The sequence below is a fragment of the Stenella coeruleoalba genome (assembly GCF_951394435.1).
Source record: "Stenella coeruleoalba genome assembly, chromosome: 1".
In the NCBI taxonomy this organism is placed as follows: Eukaryota; Metazoa; Chordata; class Mammalia; order Artiodactyla; family Delphinidae; genus Stenella; species Stenella coeruleoalba.
Genome location: NC_137169.1, coordinates 161,211,658 through 161,232,030, shown reverse-complemented (window position 1 = coordinate 161,232,030; position 20,373 = coordinate 161,211,658). Strand labels below are relative to the sequence as shown.

Genomic DNA, 20,373 nt, shown 5'->3' with positions numbered 1-20,373 from the left:
TGCAGAAAAAGCTTTTGACAAAATTCAACACCCATTTATGATAAAAACTCCCCAGAAAGTGGGCACAGAGGGAACCTACCTCAACATAATAAAGGCCATATACGACAAACCCACAGGAAACATCAGTCTCAATGGTGAAAAACTGAAAGCATTTCCTCTAGGATCAGGAACAAGACAAGGATGTCCACTCTCACGACTATTATTCAACATAGTTTTGGAAGTCCTAGCCAAGGCAATCAGAGAAGAAAAAGAAATAAAAGGAATACAAATTGGAAAAGAAGAAGTAAAACTGTCACTGTTTGCAGATGACATGATAATATACATAGAGAATCCTTAAGATGCCAACAGAAAACTACTAGAGCTAATCAATGAATTTGGTAAAGTTGCAGGATACAAAATTAATGCATTCCTATACACTAATGATGAAAAATCTGAAAGAGAAATAAAGGAAACACTCCCATTTACCATTGCAACAAAAAGAATAAAATACCTAGGAATAAACCTACCTAGGGAGACAAAAGACCTGTATGCAGAAAACTATAAGACACTGATGAAAGAAATTAAAGATGATACCAACAGATGGAGAGGTATACCATGTTCTTGGATTGGAAGAATTAACATTGTGAAAATGACTATACTATCCAAAGCAATCTACAGATTGAATGCAATCCCTATCAAATTACCAATGGCATTTTTTACAGAACTAGAACAAAAAATCTTAACATTTGTATGGTGACACAAAAGACCCCGAATAGCCAAAGCAGTCTTGAGGGAAAAAAACAGAGCTGGAGGAATCAGACTCCCTGACTTCAGACTATACTACAAAGCTACAGTAATCAAGACAATATGGTACTGGCACAAAAACAGAAACATAGATCAATGGAACAAGATAGAAAGCCCAGAGATAAACCCATTCACCTATGGTCAACTAGTCAATGCAAAGGAGGCAAGGATATACAATGGAGAAAAGACAGTGTCTTCAATAAGTGGTGCTGTGAAAACTGGACAGCTACATGTAAAAGAATGAAATTAGAACACTGCCTAACACCATACACAAAAATAAACTCAAAATGGATTAGAGACCTAAAAGTAAGACTGGACACTATAAAACTCTTAGAGGAAAATATAGGAAGAACACTCTTTGACATAAATCATGCAAGATCTTTTTTGATCCACCTCCTAGGGTAATGGAAATAAAAACAAAAATAAGCAAATGGGACCTAATGAAACGTAAAAGCTTTTGCACAGCAAAGGGAACCATAAACAAGATGAAAAGACAGCCTTCAGAATGGGAGAAAATATTTGCAAATGAATCAATGGACAAAGGATTAATCCCTAAGGTATATAAACAGCTCTTGCAGCTCAATATTAAAAAAACAAACAACCCAATCCAAAAATGGGCAGAAGACCTAAATAGACATTTCTCCAAAGAAGACATACAGATGGCCAAGAAGCAAATGAAAAGCTGCTCAACATCACTAATTATTAGAGAAATGCAAATCAAAACTACAATGAGGTGTCACCTCACACCAGTTAGAATGGGCATCATCAGAAAATCTACAAACAACAAATGCTGGAGAGGGTGTGGAGAAAAGGGAGCCCTCTTGCACTGTTGGTGGGAATGTAAATAGATACAGCCACTATGGAGAACAGTATGGAGGTCCCTTAAAAAACTAAAAACAGAATTACCATATGATCCAGCAATCCTGCTACTGGGCATATACCCAGAGAAAACCATAATTCAGAAAGACACATGCACCCCAATGTTCATTGCAGCACTATTTACAATAGCCAGGTCATGGAAGCAATCTAAATGCCCATCGACAGACGAATGGATAAAGAAGATGTGGTACATATATAAAATGGAATATTACTCAGCCATAAAAAGGAACGAAATTGGGTCATTTGTAGAGACGTGGATGGATCTAGAGACTGTCATACAGAGTGAAGTAAGTCAGAAAGAGAAAAACAAATATCGTATATTAGCCCATATATGTGGAACCTAGGAAAATGGTACAGATGAATCAATTTGCAGGACAGAAATTGAGAGACAGATGTAGAGAACAAAAGAATGGGCACCAAGCGGGGAAAGCGGCGGGGGTGGGGGTGGTGGTGGGATGAATTGGGCGATTGGGAGTGACATGTATAAAATGTCATTATAAACATTGTATAAAATTGATGACTAATAAGAACCTACTGTATAAAAAAATAAAATTCAAGAATTCAATAAATAAATAAAAAGTCATTAACATTACTTCCCGCCAATTCTTCCTCTTTAGAATAATCTTAACCTCAACCCAAAGGGTAATACAGACTAACTGATGAGGGGAACATTAAAAGTTTCTCTGAAAAGTACCTACTGTTTCTTTTAGAAAAGGGACTCTAGAGCTGTTGGGTAGAATAGCAATAACATTTTTAAAAAGTGTTCACTCGATAGTGGTAATGCTGTTTTTTTCTCCCAGGCCTCATCGTCTTGGGCAGTTTTTGTAAGGACTCTGTCAGTCTGCTTTAAATTGGGGTCCTACAACTACTGAGTTGTGTTTGTCCCCACATTGGGAGAAAGTGTGGTAGGGCAGGTGGAGGAGGAAGAATTTCTCCTCTATCTTCTTACTATCTCCAGCTGGGCCTAAGAATTAAACTGACATAAGACAGATAAACAGGAGAAAAGCATAAGCACTTTGTTAAATTTTACATGTACATGGGAGTCCTCACAAAAGAATGAAGACCCAAAGAAACAGAGTTGAAGTGGACAAAGAAGTAAATTATGAAAGCGTGACAAGACAGAGGGGCTTGAGCTAGGGAAGTTAACGGTGGGAAAGTAACTAGGAAGGTACTGGCTAGTTTAACAAGGCTTATTTGTACAGATTTTTCTTGATCTCGACTCCCAGTCTCTGGTGATAACGAATTTTGCTTTCCTTCTGTTATAGGGAGGACATCTTCCCAATGGGGGTTTTATCTTGCTTTCAGGAAGATAAAGGGGAGGTCAGAGTGCCCTTCTTATACCTGCTGTTTGTCGAGTGCCTTTAGCTCAAAATAATCCTTATGCCAAAGTGGCATTCTGGGGGATGGCATATTCTGCCACCCTTCAGGGACATTGTTTACCATTAAGTATTCACCTGGCCCCCTGAGACTTAAGAACAGTTCCTGCTCTGCCCTGTGTTCCACTTTTTATCTGCTTAGAGAAATGGAGAAACATGGCTTCTTTTTTGTTCTGTGTTGCCTTTTAAGCTACTGCTTCCTCATCTACAAATGGGGATAATAATAGTTTATGTCTGGTAGAATTGTGAGCATTAAATGAAATGGGGCAAATAAAGTGATGTACTTAGAAAGGGCTCAGTAAACATTATTGTGGGTGAGGAAAAATAATTTTCCCTTTACCCTTCTAGGTTCTTGGCCGAGACACCCCTGTTATAAAAAGATTAATGGGAGAGAAACAACCAGAAATTTAATAACATGTGTACCTCCTGTACACGTGGGAGATACCCTGGAAAAACTGCGTGACTCCAAAATGGCCCGAGCCACTACCTTAAATACGATTTCCAGCTAAAGATAAAACACTACTGGGGTGGGGTGAGGTGGGGGGAGTCATTTATGGGCGTTTATCAGGAAAAGCACAGTAAAGAAGGGTAAGGTGGTTGTGCAGTTTTAAGTGGTTGCTTTCTGCATTGATAAGAGTTTCTAGAGATTTTGAGCCCTCCTCTTCCTGGTACTGGAGGAAGACCCCCTTACAAATGGAGATTTCTCTTTTAAATATGTCTCTTACGAAAGGGTAACTTCTCCGTTTCCAGAGCTTCACCTGTGTCTGTTTCGTAAAAATAACCTGTTCAAAATAATATGTCAAAGAGGCATATTTTGGGATGATATATTTCGTTCCCCTTCATTATCTAAAACAGATAAACAAAATGCGTTGCTGCTTTAGCTGCTCTCCTCCTTGTAGTTTGAAACGTTTGTTTAGAAGTAACCCAAATCAAGATAATCTGTTTTTAAGAATCATCAAGAAAAGAAGAAGTCTTGGCTTGCATTGAAGACAATCTGAATTTTCCTGCAGCCAGAGTTGGCAGGGTTAAAGCGCTCCAGCCGAGAGGCCGTGCTGTTACCTTCCGGCAGCCCCATATGCAGATGCTGTTATATTAATTACAAAAGAAAACCTGATTAACTCGAAAGTCCTTTAACTGTCAGTGAGGCAGCTGCTCAAATCTGAAACAGATTTTCTTCCTCCCTCCTACCTTCAGTCTACAGTTTTTAATCTCTTCTTAAGAAAACGGCTAAAACTGCCTGGTAGGTCCTCAGAGCCCCTGGCTAGTTCAGTCAGCTTTTGATCTGCCCTTATAGTAGTCCAGGGAGAGCTCGAGTAATTAAATTCACGTACAGTTTAAAATAAAAACAATCAGACCAACTGCCCATCCCCCTCAGTTATTTTTCTTTCAACAGTTAAAACCTGATGGAATCCTGGAATTTCAGAACTGGAAGGGGTGTTAAAGATGATCTAATCCAAGTCCCTTAGTTCACCGATGAGAAATCCAAGGCTGAGAGAAGCAAGTAGATTGCCAGTCAGTGGTGAAGCCCGGGATCAGAGCATCTGCCCTCGGCTGGTGCTCTGCCCACTCCCTCGCTGCGCTCCTCCCTCACCAACGCATTTGCCGAGAGTAGCAAGGAGTGAAACGATCTCGTTTCAGCTTCATTTCTCTCCATGCTCTTGTTCAAATCTTGTAGACACGTTGAAGAGCAATGAAAAAGCTAAAGATTGGTGGGAGAAGCAAAAGCCTTGGATAATGACGTTTCGAAAAACAGATGGCGATATCCATTTTGAAGACCTTTTCTCAGTCCAGTGGGTTGCACGCAGAACGCTAGCAGAGTGCGTGGAAACGAAAATTAGAACCGGTTTCGCTGTCAGCCCCCTCTCCCATTGCACTGGCCTATGGTTGTTAGACTCTAGCGGGTTTATTTATAGTGACTATTTTTGTCAGTACAGAGATGGGGGTGTGATAATTTGGACCGGATGAGTAATGGGGTATGTCCGCTGTGGTTTTGGCCAACGCAGCATGGTTTACTGGCTTTCCTGTAGTTGACCCTGAGGTCTCAGAGGTGTTAAGATCTCTCCCTCTGGTCCTGAAAAATGGTTAGTTGGTTTTTGTTCTCTGTTACCTGCTCTCCCAGCAGCACCAGTCACAAAACTCATTTAAGCTTATTTTTATTATGGTTTTTATTTAGACTTATTTTTATAACTTTTGTTATAGGAGTTTGGACACCCATCTGAGATCTGAGGAAGACTGGGAAAAGAGAAAGTACAGGAAGGGTAGATAAGAGTGAATCTAACTGGACTTCTCACTGCTCAGGCTGAGACTGTGGTCTGCAGGTGAATGGGGAGGTACTATTCTGTTGTCCACCTCTACTCTCCATGTTGAGATGAAGGAGGTTTTTAGGAATGACAGTTGCTCCTATGCTATTCATGGTACCGGACTGTTCATCATGCTACTGGACTTTTCTGAGTACTTAGTAGAACCACTTCTGGCTTTCTGTAGACAATTCTCCATGGTAAATGGATTCTTACACAAAGCAAGAAAGCTTATAACAAAGCACTAACTATTTTTTAGTCATTGTGTTGGGTGTTGAGGATACAGAGGGAAATATGATGGTTCTTCCTGCTTTTGGTAATTATAAACATACAACTAGAATAGTCTGTATAGGGGAGCAAAATCTGCCATCTCAAAATGTGTCTCTGTGGTATGAGGATTACTTTAGGCTTGGTTGTTTTAAAGAAACAAAAGGCTCAGGAAGAGCTTTTATCTCCTCTGCCTTAACTGCCTAAAAGAATTTAGATAGAGGGCCTATCCTAGAAAGAGAGCTATCACCAGGGCTAGCTACAGTGTAATATGAACCAGGTGTAGTAGTCAGGGGAGGAACCTAGCAAGGCCTGTTTGGTCAAAGTCCTCTCTATGTCCCATTGTTTCTGGATGACCCAGCAAACATTTTACCAAACATTTACTCTTCATTCTTACTGTGGATTGCCTTGTTTCCCTTTGAAGACTGAGCCCCCTACCCCCTCTCCTTAGTCCAGGATGACATATGTATCTCATTTAACCCGTCTTTGGAATCGCATGTTCGGATTCCCCATGTGTACCTAATTAAATTTCATTTTCTCCTGGTAATCTGTCTCATGTCAATTTAATTCTTAGACCCAGCCAGAGGAAACTAAAAGGGTAGAGGAAAATTGTTTTTCCTCCCTGACAACTGTGGTAAGTGTTGTTTAGTTGTCAATAAGATATGAAGGGACTCAGGACTCACTACTTGCTAAGTGGTAGCACAGCAATTGGCTGTGTCCCCTTGCTTTTAGATTGTATCAGTGGGTCAAAAATTAGACCAGTGGTCTGGTGTTTTACTCTCGAGCTTAGTAAATACCTTGCACAGAATTGGGCACTCAGTTAACACTTTGCTTTCTCATCTCTGTCCCAGGAGAACAGATTTCCTGTTTCAGTGTCTCGTATTACTGGTTTACATGTGCTGGCCAGGTGATGTACTTATAGGCCGATGTGAAAGGAAGGGCTTAATGAAATTCATAAAGGGGGCTGGGTGAAAGCCAACTTCCTTAAATCTTTTGGTGGTGCCACTTGTGGGAGAGAAAAAGATTTGAGGATTTGAAATACTGAGTTTGAAGCAGGATAGGTAGAGTCTGAAGTAGGACAACCTCTTAAGTGAATCAGGTCTCTCTTGCTTCAATTACATAAACAAAATGAATAGCTCATGGTTAAGTGACTAAAGCAAACACTGTTTCACTTGGTGCCACCCTAAATTTCAATTAAGATGTATGTATTTGGCTCGGAGATTGGACTTCTAACAGCCTAAGAACCGTGTGTCTGTGCCTTTCTGGACAAACACAAAGTTGCCTGAATCTTAGACTTGGGCAGGCACTGGCACTGAACAAGCTGGGGAGTGATCGAGTTCAGAATATGAGAGTTCTAGTCAACTAATTTCTGGTTCTTTTTCCCAAAAAGATGTTCTCATACTTTAGGAAGACTTTTGTTTTCTCTCTTTTTTAAAAAAAATTAATTTATTTTTTATTTTCATTTATTTATTTTTGGCTGCATTGGGTCTTCGTTGCTGCACGTGGGCTTTCTCTAGCTGCAGTTAGCGGGGGCTACTCTTCATTGCGGTGCACGGGCTTCTCATTGTGGTGGCTTCTCTTGTTGCGGAGCATGGGCTCTACGCACGCGGGCTTCAGTAGTTGTGGCACGCAGGCTCAGTAGTTGTGGCTCGCGGGCTCTAGAGCACAGTCTCAGTAGTTGTGGCGCACGGGGTTAGTTGCTCTGAGGCATGTGGGATCTTCCCAGACCAGGGCTCGAACCCGTGTCCCGTGCATTGGCAGGCAGATTCTTAATCACTGTGCCACCAGGGAAGTCCCTTGTTTTCCCTTGAGTATTATTTGATCTGTTTAGATGAGTGTGGTGCCCTGAAAGGATATTTCTGAGATGGATCACATCTCTTCCTAGATTTGCCGGGATTTTATCCTAACAGGTAGTTCTTTCCCTTTGTCTTATTCAGGGTCTCGTCCTCCATAAACTGAAAGAATATGATTTGATTAGGAGATATTGATCTTAATTGAGCACCCAGTGTTTTAAGAAAACAGATGACTTGGCAGCTGGGATGCTGTCACCAGCCATCAGTGAAATGAACCAGAAAAGATTCTAAAGCTTATACACACCTGAATAACATTTTATTTCAATACATGTGTATTTAAAGACTGGCTGATACATTTAGTTATCAAATATGTTATAAATGAGGAAAATAAGCTAAAACTGCATGTGGTAGAGTCATTTTAAAGGGCCTTTATATGTTCAAGTATTAGGTCTTGTGTCACAAGGAAGGTTTTCATTTTGATATATTCGGTTCTTGGATTCACATCCCAGTTAGCGTAGTCTTTTCTGGCTTTGTCAATTTAATGATCTTATACTTGAGTCCTTGTAAACTCCTTAGGCTGTCCCTCCACTGGTTGAAAAACGAGAGGGGAGGGTAGATCAGGTCACTGCCACCTTTCTGGATAGAAACAACTGTTCTGGGAATGAGCCAGAGAGGGGAATCCTGTTTGATATTTGAGGAACCTTTTCTGACTGGGATGTTTTCCTGGTACCTCCTTCAGCCAAGAGCTTCCTAGAAATGTCTTTTCTAGGAGCCTGACATCCTAATGGGATGTCCCTGGAAGTCTCTCCCTACCCCTCCTCACTCTTCTCTCTGTACTCCTTTCTCCTTCTCCACCCTCCCCTTCCCCAACCAGGCCAGCTGAGCTGCATTTCCTTCCCGCCTAAGGAAGAGAAGCACCTCCAGCAGATTGTGGACTGCCTCCCCTGCATCTTGATCCTCGGCCAGGACTGTAGTGTCAAGTGCCAGCTGTTGAACCTGCTCTTGGGGGTGCAGGTGCTTCCCACCACCAAGCTGGGCAGTGAGGAGAACTGTAAGCTTCGGCGCCTCCGCTTCACCTATGGGACTCAGACTCGGGTCAGCCTGGCACTCCCTGGCCAGTATGAACTAGTGCACACGCTGGTTGCTCACCAGGGCAACTGGGACACCATCCCTGAGGAGGACCTGGAGGTCCAAGAGGACAGTGAGGATGCTGCCCATGTTTTAGCCGAACTGGAGGTGACGATGCACCATGCTCTCTTACAGGTACCAAACTCATACTTACATAGTTGCACAGATATATACCAGCTTTCCTTGTATTTGAGCTTTCTCAGAAAATAATTTGGCAATATGTACTCTGGGCTCTGAGCATCAGCTGATGCTCAGAGTCAAAGGAACATGATCTAGGAAGTTGAAAGCCAGACAAGGCTGTAGCAGTGCCCATCGCTGCCTCTACTACCATGCTGCAAGGCCCTGGGCAATTTGCTTAATTCCTGTCTAAAATTGAAGGAATGTGTTACTTGCATCTCAAGTGTGCTTTGACAGAATTAGGATCAGGGTTAGAAATCCTTTTTTCATTTTTTAGCAGGAAGGTGTCGCTAGAATTGTCTCTAGCCATCCCTTTCTGAAAGGTGCAAATAAGATGATTAATGTTCTTATTTAAGTTGAGAACAAGTGAAGAACTTTTGAAGTTTTCCTTAGACCTGCCATTATTTACTAAGTGAGACAGATCATGTCTCCTACTTTCTAAGGGACTTCAGAACTTGAGGACAGGTCTGGCTCAATGTAAGGAGATATGGAGATCCCGTCATCTGAAGAATATCTTTGCTTTTCTCAAAGATATTCTTCCAACTCCCAAACAGAACATAGGTCTTGCGGCATCTCCTAAAAGATCATATTGTCTATCTGGTATTCAGATCTCCATTTAGGAAGGACTCGTCTCTGTATAGCTAGGACTGGGCTATTTGATTAGGCCAAATGGGGTTGAGCAGAGGAGGTGACTATGTTGGGGGTCAGGAGAATGGGGGGAATGGGCAGGGAAGGTGACTATGTCAGGGATCAGGAGCTGGTAGGAATAAAAGAATGCAGATGTGCTCAAAACAGAGCGTCCATCACCTTGGTTAGCTGTGCCAGGAAGGAAGGGCTAGTTTGGCAGGACTAGGAGAACGGTTTCTTCTTCTCTTCACCTACCCCTGTTCTAGAAGGCTTGATCTCAGTCAGTGAGTGAGTCCTTTGATTGTGGCCTCGGCCTATGATCCTCTAGAAGTAGAGACTGCCATCTCATTTCCTTCCAGAGTCCAGATTTCCTTTATCTTGATAAACGCTAGAGGGGGCTCTGTATACCAGCCAGCATTTCCTCTCAGCTCAGTTTCAGTGGTGGCTTTCCTCTGTGTTCAGACTGGCAGCGTGCACTGCTTAGCTCCAGGACCATGTTAGAGTTCTTGGATAACTCTGACAGTAGCTCTGACGGTGATCTTTGTTTATTGACTGAGCCTGCTCAGTTGACCCGCCAACTTCTTCACAATTCCTAAGTATTTGATGCATACACAATCTCTATAGTATTCTGCTCTGGTCTAGTTCCTTCAGTGTCCAATAGCGTGGTGGTTTTCAAACTTTTTTAGATTTTAATTCACTCTAAGAAATAACATTTTATTATCAGGACCCAGTACATATATACACGCATACATTTGAAATAAAGTTTCATAAGACAATACTTTTACTTCTTGCAAAACACACTGATATTTTCTTCTCTATTCTATTTGACTTCTTTTTTAAAAAAAATGATGGTAGCAGCCCACTAAATTGATGATCTGACTTAATGTATTGTGACCTGCAACTTAAAAAACACTGTTAAATAGCTGAAATGACTGCTATTGGTTGGGTGGTGATTTTTCCTGTTCTTGCCTTTTGTAAAGAGTCTTGGAATGTGAACAAAGCCATCTGCAGGACAGGCACATTATCTGATTGATTTTTCTGTGTCCCTTCACTTTATTGGTTTTAATTTTTAATGCTCATTTACTTTGGTCGCATGAATTGAGGCGATAAAGTAAAGTCACAGAAAAGAAAGTGAGAGCCATTTCCCAAGTGCATACCTGAGCACGTATCTTACTGGTGAGAGTTCCCATCGCTGTTCCAGGTATATGTAGTAAGTAAGCACTCAAACTGAGTTAACAGTTGAGGAGGCTACTTGGCGGGGAGGGAAGTTGAGACCCCTAATTAACTTTCTGTCTGCACAGTTGAAATATATATTCTCTTTCTTGAGAAATATTCTTCTCTTTTCTTGTGGAATTCTCCAGCCTCTCATTGTTCTGTTTCATGTGGTTTGTGAGGCTTCCTTAGCTAGTGTTTCTCCGGATCTGCTTTATTCTCCACTGGTTTTGATGTGGAAACAGCATTTCTAACTTTAGAATCCCTTGATGCTGAGCCTCAGAGGGGCCTTAGCAGCCTTTGGGGCCCTCAGGCCCTGCTCAGTCACTGTAGTCAGGCTCCTGTCTCCATTTAGTGTATCAGGGATGCTCAGCTTACTGCTGGGAGCATTTCCTAAGTACCTTGAAGATTCTTTGTGCCAGTGAGAAAGATTTTTTTTTTTTTAGCTCCCGTTATATTAGGTCTAAACAGCCAGGGCTGTGGCCAGGGAGTTAGCTCTAAACAGCCCTTCCATTTGGTTTGTAAAGGGAGTGGTAAAGAAAGGAAACATTTAGCTAAAGGAAACCAAGATTGAAATAGGGGAAGTGAGATGTTCATTTTTAACTGTCAAATTATTAAAACAGAATTTCCCCTTACCCTCTTATACAATGGTCATTCTTCTAATACGTTACTTTAAAGGCCTCATAAATTAGCCATTTTCAGTTTGTTCTGGAATAGGCCAACTCACATGGTACCCGCATGGAATACCACAGTATTCCCAGCTTTTTAGCTCTGGGTCCCCTGAGATTCTCAGTTCATAATTCAATAATAGAGGAATACTATCAAGCTGTTAGTTTCTGAAACCTCATGTAGTGTTAAAACATAGTCATTTTCGGGCTTCCCTGGTGGCGCAGTGGTTGAGGGTCCGCCTGCCGATGCAGGGGACGCGGGTTCGTGCCCCAGTCCAGGAAGATCCCACATGCTGCGGAGCGGCTGGGCCTGTGAGCCGTGGCCGCTGGGCCTGCGCGTCTGGAGCCTGTGCTCCGCGACGGGAGAGGCCACAACAGTGAGAGGCCCGTGTACCGCAAAAAATAAATAAAAAATAAATAAAACATAGTCATTTTCCAGCTGGCAACACATTTTGCCATTCACCATATTCACTAGTTCTGTCTTCATTTACATACTTCCCCTTCCTAACCTTCACCCCCTTTCTGGTACATACATCACCTCCTTTTCTTTTTTGTTCCTTTTACAAGTCCAGTGGAACACAGCTGTCTGCCTTAGAGTTGCCTCAATCTGATGTGTGAGTGTGTATATGTTTTTCCCTATGAACACCTCTAAGAAAAGGAATAAAAAGGAGCAGAGATGATTAAACGTCCTCAGCCTAAGATGGGATTCCTGCAGCCTAGCAGTGGCGTTTCATTTTCTGTGGCAGTTTCATAGCTCTCAGTTTTCTGCTCTAATCAATAGCCTGTTTATCCCTACCAGGTGTTTTCTGGCCCTCTGGACAAATGTACATGTCACCTGACAGCCAGGCTGCCACACACTGTCATGGTTACTGGCTCATGGTGATGTCTGGTAGGGTGTATTTCAGGGAACTAAAGTAGACTGATGTTTCCAGGAAAGGTCTAATGACTTGCAAATAAACTTTTTCTTTTTTACTACTTTGAACTCTTAACCATTTGGGGTAGTAAAATTTTCTCTTTATAACCCTCAGTCAGTAGCCATCAATGGAAATAAGCTGTTTGTAATTTCATACAGACATTGATATTTTTAGTTTTTAATTTTTAAAAATTAAAAGTTTTAAATTTGATTTATAATTTTTTAGTTATTTACAGTGTTGTACAGCAGTGATTCAGTCATATATGTATATTTTTTCAAATTCTTTTCCATTATGGTTTACTACAGGATATTGAATATAGTTCTCTGTGCTATACAGTAGGAGCTTGTTACTTATCTGTGTTATATATAGTTGTTTGTATCTGCTAATCCCAAACTCCTAATTTATCCCTCCCCCACCCTCTTTCCCCCTTGGTGACCAGAAATTTGTTTTCTTTGTCTGTGAGTCTGTTTATGTTTCATAAATAAGTTCATCTGTGTCATATTTTAGATTCCACATGTAAGTGATATCATATGGTATTTATCTTTCTAACTTACTTCACTTAGTATGATAATCTCTAGGTCCATCTATGTTGCTGCAAATGGCATTATTTAGTTCTTTTTTATGGCTGAGTAGTAGTCCCTTGTGTATATATACCACATCTTCTTTATCTATTCATCTGTTAATGGACACTTAGGTTGCTTCCATGTCTTGGCTATTGTAAATAGTGCTGCTATGAACATTGGGGTGCATGTATCTTTTCAAATTATAGTTTTCTTTGGATATATACCCAGGAGTGGGATTGCTGGATCATATGGCAACTCTCTTTTTAGTTTTTTAAGGAACCTCCATACTGTTCTCCATAGTGGCTGTACTAATTTACATTCCCACCAACAGTGTAGGAGGGTTCTTTTTTTTCCACACTCTCTCCAGCATTTGTTATTTGTGGACTTTTTAATGATGGCCATTCTGACTGGTATGAGGTGGTACCTCATTACAGTTTTGTTTTGCTGTTGTGATCTATTTTATTCATTTATTTTTAAAAATTTTTATTGGAGTATAGTTGATTTACAATGTTGTGTTACTTTCAGGTGTACAGCAAAGTGAATCAGTTATACATATATATCTCCACTCTTTTTTAGATTCTTTTCCCATATAGGTCATTACAGAGTAATGAGTAGAGTTCCCTGTGCTATATAGTAGGTCCTTATTAGTTATCTATTTTATATATAGTAGTGTATATATGTCAATCCCAGTCTCCCAACTTATCTCTCCCCCCTTTTTCCCCCACTGGTAACTATAAGTTTGTTTTCTATATCTGTGACTCTATTTCTGTTTTGTAAATAAGTTCAATTGTACCATTTTTTTAGATTCCACATATAAGTGATATCATGTGATACTTGTCTTTCTCTGTCTGACTTACTTCACTCAGTATGACAATCTCTAGGACTATCCATGTTGCTGCAAATGGCATTATTTTGTTCTTTTTTATGGCCGAGTAATATTCCATTATATATATGTACCATATCTTCTTTATCCATTTCTCTGTCGCCTCCTTATAGTTTTGATTTGCATTTCTCTAATAATTAGTGACGTTGAGCATCTTTTCATGTGCCTGTTGGCCACCTGTATGTCTTCTTTGGAAAAATATCTATTTAGATTTTCTGCCCTTATTTTTATTTTTATTTTTATTTTTTTTTGCGGTACGCAGGCCTCTCACTGTTGTGGCCTCTCCCGTTGCGGAGCACAGGCTCCAGACGCGCAGGCTCAGCGGCCATGGCTCATGGGCCCAGCCTCTCCGCAGCACGTGGGATCTTCCCGGACCAGGGCATGAACCCGTGTCCCCTGCATCAGCAGGCGGACTCTCAACCACTGCACCACCAGGGAAGCCCTCTGCCCATTTTTTGACTGGGTTGTTTGTTTTTTTGTTATTGAGTTATACAAGCTGTTTGTATATTTTGGAAATTAAGCCCTTGTCAGTCACATCATTCGCAAATATTTTCTCTCAGTCTGTAGGTTGTCTTTTCATCTTGTTTATCCTTTCCTTTGCTGTGCAAAATCTTATAAGTTTGATTAGGTCCCATTTGTTTATTTTTGCTTTTATTTCTATTGCCTTGGGTGACTGACCTACCAGCTTTCCCAACACTACTTGCTGAAGAGACTGTCTTTTCTCCATTGTATACTCTTGCCTCCTTTGTCGGAAATTAATTGCCCGTAGGTGTGTGGGTTTATTTCTGGGCTCTCTATTCTGTTCTGTTGATCCATACAGGCACTGTTAGTTTTAATTTATCAGCAGTTAATACTTTCATAACCCCAAATCAAAGTATCTTACTAAAAAATCACAAATTTATGCAAAATTTTAACCCCCAAATTTACTAAACATTGTTTGTGGCTAGAAAACTAGCTTCTCTCAATTTTTGTCTAGTTTTTAGTATTTGTTTTGGTGCCTTATGAAACTAAATTTATGTGTTGCTTACTTTTAGTTAGATACCGTGTCTTCTCTTGAATGTATCTAGATTGAAAGATAACAGTTGACTGGTAAAAAGTTGGAAAGAAGCTTGGGTGACTATCTTCAAGGTAAGCAGATACTTTTGGGAGGAGAGAGTGTATGGAATTAGGTCAAAGATGGCCGTTTCTAAGGGAAAAGAAACAAAGTTGGGGTAATATGTATAAGAGAAATAATGCTATTCTAGAAACATAATTAAAGAAACCCTGATTTTATGGGGCAAAAAGAAAGGGGAACTAAAGTGATGTGTTAAAAAAGGATATGGGAAGTTCAGGCAAATGCTAAATTATAAGTTCCTTCTAGGCAGTAATTCTATGTTCTTTGAATTTAACATCGCTCTTGCCTTTCCCCTAACACACACTAACATACATAGTGAAATATAACCGATACATTGCTCTTTGCCAAGAAACCTGGTAATACTTTTAATAGGTTAATTTTACCTATTAAGGATATATGTGGTTTAGAGGCAAGATTCTTTTTAAAATCCCTATGCTCACTGTAGTAGCCTTGATCCCTCTTAAAAAGAACAGCTTAAAGCTGAGGCTATATTTTCTCAATTCACCACCACTGATTCATTTTTGGCCTTCTAAGATTAGCTCTTTGGGGGAAAATCTGGCAAGAGATTATGGTCTTAATCTTCCTCTCATGTTTTCTCCCTTTTTTAAGGATCCTATCTACCTCTTTCCTGCACCAAATGGCATCTCTTTCTATCTTCACTATCTCAAAGATCTGTTTGTGTTTCCCTTTCGGTAATGGATGGTGGCGGTAGGGAATCCTCCCTGATTCAGAGATGCAAAGGTTGAAAGTACTGTCAGCAGGCAGAAATTCTGTTATTCGGGCAATTAAAAAATATTTTCTTTTTGACTTCTTTTGCAGCATTGTTTCATAGCAGAGCAGGGCTTTTACTTATAGCCAGCGTATACTTTTTAATATAGACAGTAGGACTGTTAGGGTCCCTGAAATCATCTTGTCCATCCTTTATTCTTCTTTCAGAACTTTCCTAACACCAGCCCAGACAGTTCCTGACACAGTGGACCTTCAGTTACTGTTTAAACACTGTCTTTGTAGTTAGGTGGGCCTGGACTTACATCCTGGCTTGGTTACTTAACTAACTGTGTGACTGTGGTGCTGGGGTGTCCCCCATTTGTAAAATAGAAGTAGTAATCTGTATCTTTTAGGACTGGTGTGAGGCTTAAATAAGAGACTAAGTGTAAAGCATCTAGAACAGTGTCAGGCACTTAGCAAGTCTCCCTTTGAATGAATTAATCAGTGTCCTTGAGAAGAGGATTTCCTATTCTCTCAGTCACCTGTCCCTTCCCTGACAGCCATCCACCGTGGGACTCCTTCCTTTTGTCAAACTTAAGTCCTTCTGGTTCCAGCTTACTTAGAGTTATTCTGCTCTAGTTAGAAGCAAAGTTCTTCATAATTATTATGAAGTACTTTTGTAATAAAATGAGAGATGTTATAAAAAGGTAAAAAACACAAAAGTTAAAGTTATAAAGTTAAAAGGTAAAGTTTCCCCTTCTTCCTTCTTCTCCATTCTACTATGGTCTCTCTTGATTGGGTCTAGTAAGTGATAAGAGAATAAAGCTTCACTTTCCTGCTTTTATCTGTATATGTGGGTACCTGGATGTTTGAATATCCACAAGGTATTGAGTTGTCCAAAAAGTTCGTTTGGTTTTAAGTAAAAATAAAAGACACGTTTTTCATTTTCACCAAGAATTTTATGAAACAATGTATTCCCTCACCGAACGAACTTTTTGGCCAACCCAACAGACCACACAGAGGCTATTCAGTACATTCTTGTCAACTTGTCTGTTATCTCATTCATCACAGTATGAAATCAGATAGTTCTGATCCTTAAGGGCTTCATGCTTATGAGTTGAGACGCAGACCTAAAGCCTTTACTTTGGGGTGTTTGGGATTGTAAACATACTTCCACTTTTAGCATGATGGCCTCATGTTTTCTGTGGCTAGTTCAGGGCTTTGGTTGGGATTATGGTTTTTCCCAAGTCTTGTTATGGCCTCTGAGTTACCACTCCCTACTTTTTACTAGGTAGGGAGGTGAGCTTGTATCTGTTCTATGCTGACTGCTGGGGTGAAGCTCTGGGTTGACACAGCTGCTTGTGGCCTGTTATATTCTAGAAAGCAGCTCCCCAATGGAGAGTGTTTGTACCAAGAGTAAAGGGATTTTCTACAGTGTAACAAGAAGAGGGAGGTATTTGCCTTTATATGTAATTGATATTTAAGAGTGATAGTTCAGGGAACTGTATAAAAATGAGGAAAAATCAATCCTGTGTAAAAACAGATGGGAAAAACCTCCCATTGCCCTGTGAGAGTGGGCATGGGAGGAGAATTGATAGTGACGATAGGTAGAATACAGAGGCAGGGATTGGAGTCGAGGCTGTGTCAGTTGCTGGGCAAGGGCAGGACTCTTATATAGTTATGTACTTCTCTTCTGTGTGATGTAATGAGGCTTCAGAACTATAGGGAAAACAAAGATATTTATGACCTACCTGAGTACGTGATCATCTTCTGTTTGAACCATCAGTTAAGATAATCATCCTTAGCTATCACTGAGTTTCAGTAATGTGCCATGAGCCATAGAGTAAGGAGTCCTCACCAGTAAGAGCCAATATTCTTAGGAAGTGGTCAGGCTTCAGTGATTGAGGCATTTCTTCTTGGCACTTAAGGTAGTGTCATTTTACATAAAAAGCTTTTACATAAAAAGCAAAACCAGAGAGGTAAATTCTGGTGTTTGCAGAGTAGCAATCTCCTTTCTATTACATTCTCTTAATCTTGCCAAGAAAATTGATGGTAACATATCAACTTATGTAGATTCGACAGATTTGTGCAGATGTATTCTAAAAGAGAAATCTCTTTAGGAATTTGCTGTGACTCAAAATGGGAATTATGGCGTACTCTCATGATTCCCTGGGATTCTTCTTCCTTGATTGAGTTAGGAGCAAAATGCTTACTCACTGCTTCATTCTTGGAGTAGATGCAAATAGCAGTTCCAGATAAATGTGTGGGATATGGGCTAAAAATAGAAAATTTTATATAGGATGATTGAAAGTGGTTTTGAGCAAGTAGTAAAGGCATCATTTATTCATCCAGGAATTGCACATTTATTTATTTATTTACTATTACTATTTTTTTGGTCATGCCAAGCAGCAGGTGGGATCTTAGTTCCCCGACCAGGGATCGAACCCACACCCGCTGCAGTGGAAGCACAGAGTCTTAACCACTGGACCACCAGGGAAGTCCAACTGCACATTTATTTATTGGATGCTCATTAAGTGCCAGACACTGTTCTAAGTGCCAGGAAGGAACACAGCCTTCCATGAAACAGTCTGAGGTCAGTCTTCCCTCTCAGGTGGCCATAATAGGACCCAGAACAGGGCTCATCCTCTCTGTGAATTTTTTTCACTCCCTGTCTCCAGGAGACAGTGATGGCTTCCCTTTTTGTTTATAACCGTCAGGCATGAGTCATCCCTTTGCCGTGAGTATTGCAGAATCACATATCACATTCCAGTCTAATTTGTACTGCTGCCAGGGTCTCAGCCAGCAGCTCTTTTTGCCTGTCTTCCAACAGTCTCGGTAGTCAGAACAGTGAGACTGACTGCACAAGTTAATTAACTGGGGAACGGAGGAGAGCATGGTACTTGTTTTCTATCCATTTTTGTTTAGTACAAGATGTATTTAGGAGTAGACAACTTCTTTCTAGGTGCCAATGTTACCAGGCAGTACCTACCATCAGAATTCATTTTGGGGGAATTTAAAAAAATTGAAGTATAGTTGATATATAATATTATATGTTACAGGTGTAAAACATAGTGATTCATAATTTTTAAAGGTTGTATTCCATTATAGTTATTATAAAATATGGGCTATATTCCCTGTATTGTACAATATATCCATGTAGCTTATTTATTTTATACATAGTAGTTTGTACCTCATAACCCCTATCTTGCCCCTCACTCCTTCCCTCTCCCCACTGGTAACCACTAGTTTGTTCTCTGTATCTGTGAGTCTGTTTCTTTTTTGTTATAGTCACTAGTTTGTTTTATTTTTTAGATTGCACATGTAAGTGATACCATACAGTATTTGTCTTTCTCTGACTAATTTCACTTAGCATAATGCTGTCCAAGTCCATCCATGTTACTGCAAACGGCCAAATTTTATTCTTTTTATGGCTGAGTAGTATTCCACTGTGTGTGTGTGTGTGTGTATATATATATATATATATATATATATATATATATATATATATGCCATATCTTCTTTATCCACTGAATCCATTTTTTAAAAAATGAATTTGCAACTATGAGCAAATAAAGTCAACTGTCCCTTACAAAGGATGTTGGTTCTACAAATGGACGTGGCAGCTTTGGCTGATGGTTGTGTTACACACACAAAATGGTCCTTTGAGGAAAACCTGGAAGCTTATTTTAGAATTTTAAGAAAATCCATCAAATAAACAAGCCAACAAAATTCTTCCTGAAAACTTTCTAAACAACACTTAACTTAGGTTTTGAATATTTAGGCTTTCTTCCCTTAATATTTCTATAATAAGTTTGATTGATTTATACCTTTAAAAAGATATTTACTTAAGTCAGAAGCAATTTTTAAAATATTTTAAAAAACCACTGTCATCTGTAATTATCTTGTTATAAATTTTCAGTTCTTGGGGTTCTCTTCTAGCCTATCTAATTATTATATGTCTTTAAAGTTTTGGCACTTAGGCAATTGCATGTGGTACTCTAAACCCTAAAAGTTCTTGCTTACCCACTTTTTGAATGTGCCTCATGAAGTGACTGGTACTCCAGCCGTGTGACTCAGTGTAGTGAAGGGGCTTGTTTTGAATAGCAGGGTGAGTGTCACACTAGTCTTCCAATCAGAAAACATTCCATGCAATTCGAGGCACACATGAAACAGCAGATTTCTTCTTGGCCTAGGCTTGGGTAGAAAGCACGAGGATTTATACAGTGTTTGCTCAAATTACAAATGCTGAGATGGTAAAAGCACTTTTAGCTTTAGGGAGTTCAAAGTGGCCAGCCAAATGAAAGTTCTGTGACCTACCTGCAAATAAAATTTATGAGTTCTTTGTTGAGGAAGAAGGTGAGACCTTTGTGCTTTGCTGGAAATAGGAGAGCGCTCTCTCTCTCTCTCTCTCTCTCTGTCTCTCTGTCTCTCTGTCTCTCTGTCCTTCAACACACACACACACACACACACACACACTACAAGAAACAACACATACACACAACACACACACACACACACACACACACACACACACACACACACACACACACACACACACACACACACACACACTACAAGAAACAATAGGCTGGCATTTCCCAGCCGAGATCAAAAAGGAAAAGATCCCAGGTTTTGATTTTTAAAAATCTTTCATCAATGATACCTATTGCTCAAAAAAGGAATAAAAACAGAGTATTAGTCTGAAAGAAAATAAACAAATTGCATAGCTTAGATTTCAAATAAAGTAAATGGGCTACATCTGATAACTGTTAAGGACACAGACTTGAGCAGATTTGTGTTGAGTTCTTTCATAACTCTTTAAAATGTACTAGAATTTTGCAAAGGATTGATTTTGAGTCTGCAGACTTTGGAGTTGGTGTGCCTGCAATGGTGATATAGGCACAAGTCTCCAGGTCAACACTTAGGTCTGGAGTGCCAGGCAAAGTAGGCAATTTCAGAGATTTGGAGGAACCTATGCATGGAT

The 20,373-nt window shown here is 40.1% G+C and overlaps 1 protein-coding gene across 3 annotated transcripts in view; it reads left to right on the top strand.

Moving 5' to 3' along the window:
* DSTYK (dual serine/threonine and tyrosine protein kinase) overlaps positions 1-20,373 on the top strand; it is a 57,051-nt gene that overhangs the window by 14,993 nt on the left and 21,685 nt on the right. For 2 of the 3 annotated variants that reach the window (XM_079939549.1, XM_079939548.1), the window contains exon 2: positions 8,270-8,658. The exons of the other annotated variant lie outside the window; for it this stretch is intronic. In XM_079939549.1, coding sequence (XP_079795675.1) covers positions 8,270-8,658 — 389 coding nt within the window. The remainder of the gene's footprint in view (positions 1-8,269; positions 8,659-20,373) is intronic. 3 annotated transcript variants of the gene reach the window in all.